General features: G+C 29.3%; 1 protein-coding gene across 1 annotated transcript in view; it reads left to right on the top strand.

The window, feature by feature from the left end:
* Positions 1–389, top strand: part of LOC21404120 (cytochrome P450 CYP82D47) — a 3,086-nt gene extending 2,697 nt beyond the window's left edge. The window contains exon 3 of the mRNA XM_024172007.1: positions 1–389. Within this exon, the coding sequence (XP_024027775.1) occupies positions 1–26 (26 nt within the window). The 3' untranslated portion in view covers positions 27–389.
* Positions 390–1,551: the final 1,162 nt, after the last annotated feature.

The raw sequence follows: 1,551 nt of genomic DNA, 5'->3' as shown, positions 1-1,551 counted from the left end.
CTGCTGAAGCATATAATTCTTTATAAATGCATGCATGTATATCTCTATATGTGTGTGTGAAGAAATAAGGAAGGCACAACTTTTGTTGTGTGGGCGCGTGTTTTAAAATGGAAAGTATTGCCCAACTTTGAAAGATCAATTACAGATAGCGGGATGTTTTATGTCTTTTTACCTTTAGAATTTTTCCATTATTTGAATAAATTTGAATGAAAAGCTTACATATGGGGCTTTCATAATTGGGTGCCAATTTATGATAGTTTTCTGTACTAGTTGTTTATTTACAAAAATAAATTATAAATAATGGGCCGAATGTAATTATCTAGCATGCACTTCCTAAGTCATTACGAAGTTGTTTGTGGACTATATATGCAATAACTTGATTGTAATCACACTACCCTTTTAGCAAATATTTGAACTTTATATTGTTCTAATTTTTCATGGTTGGTACTGTTGTACTGTTTTATTTTGTTTAGCTTTCATTTTAAAAGAATAAAACTTCGATTAAGTTAGTAAAAAAATATTAATGACTTTCAATTTCAATTAAGAACGACATATATATATATATATAACGATAAGAATATGAGAAAATTTGTAATTTTATTTTTGTATGTAGTAGATATATATGGGGAACGAGGACTATTATCGATTCCATATTCAACAAATCTAATATATGTGGATTTGTTCTTCTTTTTAATTAAGTTAAGTACGTTGATGATTTGTTCTCCGTATTCCACTAAGTCAAGTATACAAAGTCAAACATATCAGTAGTAACGCATTGAAGTTATATGTTCTCTTTTTCGTATTAATAATATTGATTTCCACTGTGGGTTTGTATATGTGGCATAAACTAAAGAACAGGTCTGTGAGGCTGTCCCGAAATATTTAAAAATTGGGACTTTATTTTTTCTTATGGTTTTGGAAATACTTGGGGAGATCGGAAACCAACTTCCAGACACGAATGAAACTACGCAATCACTTGTAAGTTGATCTTCTCGATATAAGATTCATTTCAGTGTTGGGTCTAATTCCCATCTGTCTGTTTGCAGATATATGTGGGCTGGTCTCAATTACCACACTTTATTTTTAGGTGACGTTGCCTCACTCGGTTTATCCGCGTATAAATAATACAATACGATTTATACTTATTTCAAATGTAGGTCTATTAATTCTACGAGATTATGATAATTGAAATATAAAAGGATGAAAAACTAACTTCATTACAAATTAAAAGTAGTAAGTTATCACACGAATTAGTTAAAATAACTTGGGAAACAATTAAAGTAACACAAATCAATAAAATTAATAGGTAATAGAATATTTAGGACTGTACAAATAGTAAAATTGCGAGCGAAACATTACATGTTAGTCCTAATAAGTATATCCCTTACGAAATTAATAGAAATGCTAACACCATTTTGTTAACACAACGAAAAAGAATTAAAATACACTTATTATAAATGTATATCTAGCAACTCTATGATATAACGATAGCTTTATGATAATTACCTCACCTGTAAGGGAGAAAACCCCTAGCCATATATATATATATAT

Source organism: Morus notabilis, unplaced genomic scaffold, assembly GCF_000414095.1.
Source record: "Morus notabilis unplaced genomic scaffold, ASM41409v2 Scaffold630, whole genome shotgun sequence".
In the NCBI taxonomy this organism is placed as follows: Eukaryota; Viridiplantae; Streptophyta; class Magnoliopsida; order Rosales; family Moraceae; genus Morus; species Morus notabilis.
The sequence above is the reverse complement of the archived record's forward strand: the minus strand, read 5'-3'. Positions and strand labels throughout refer to the sequence as shown.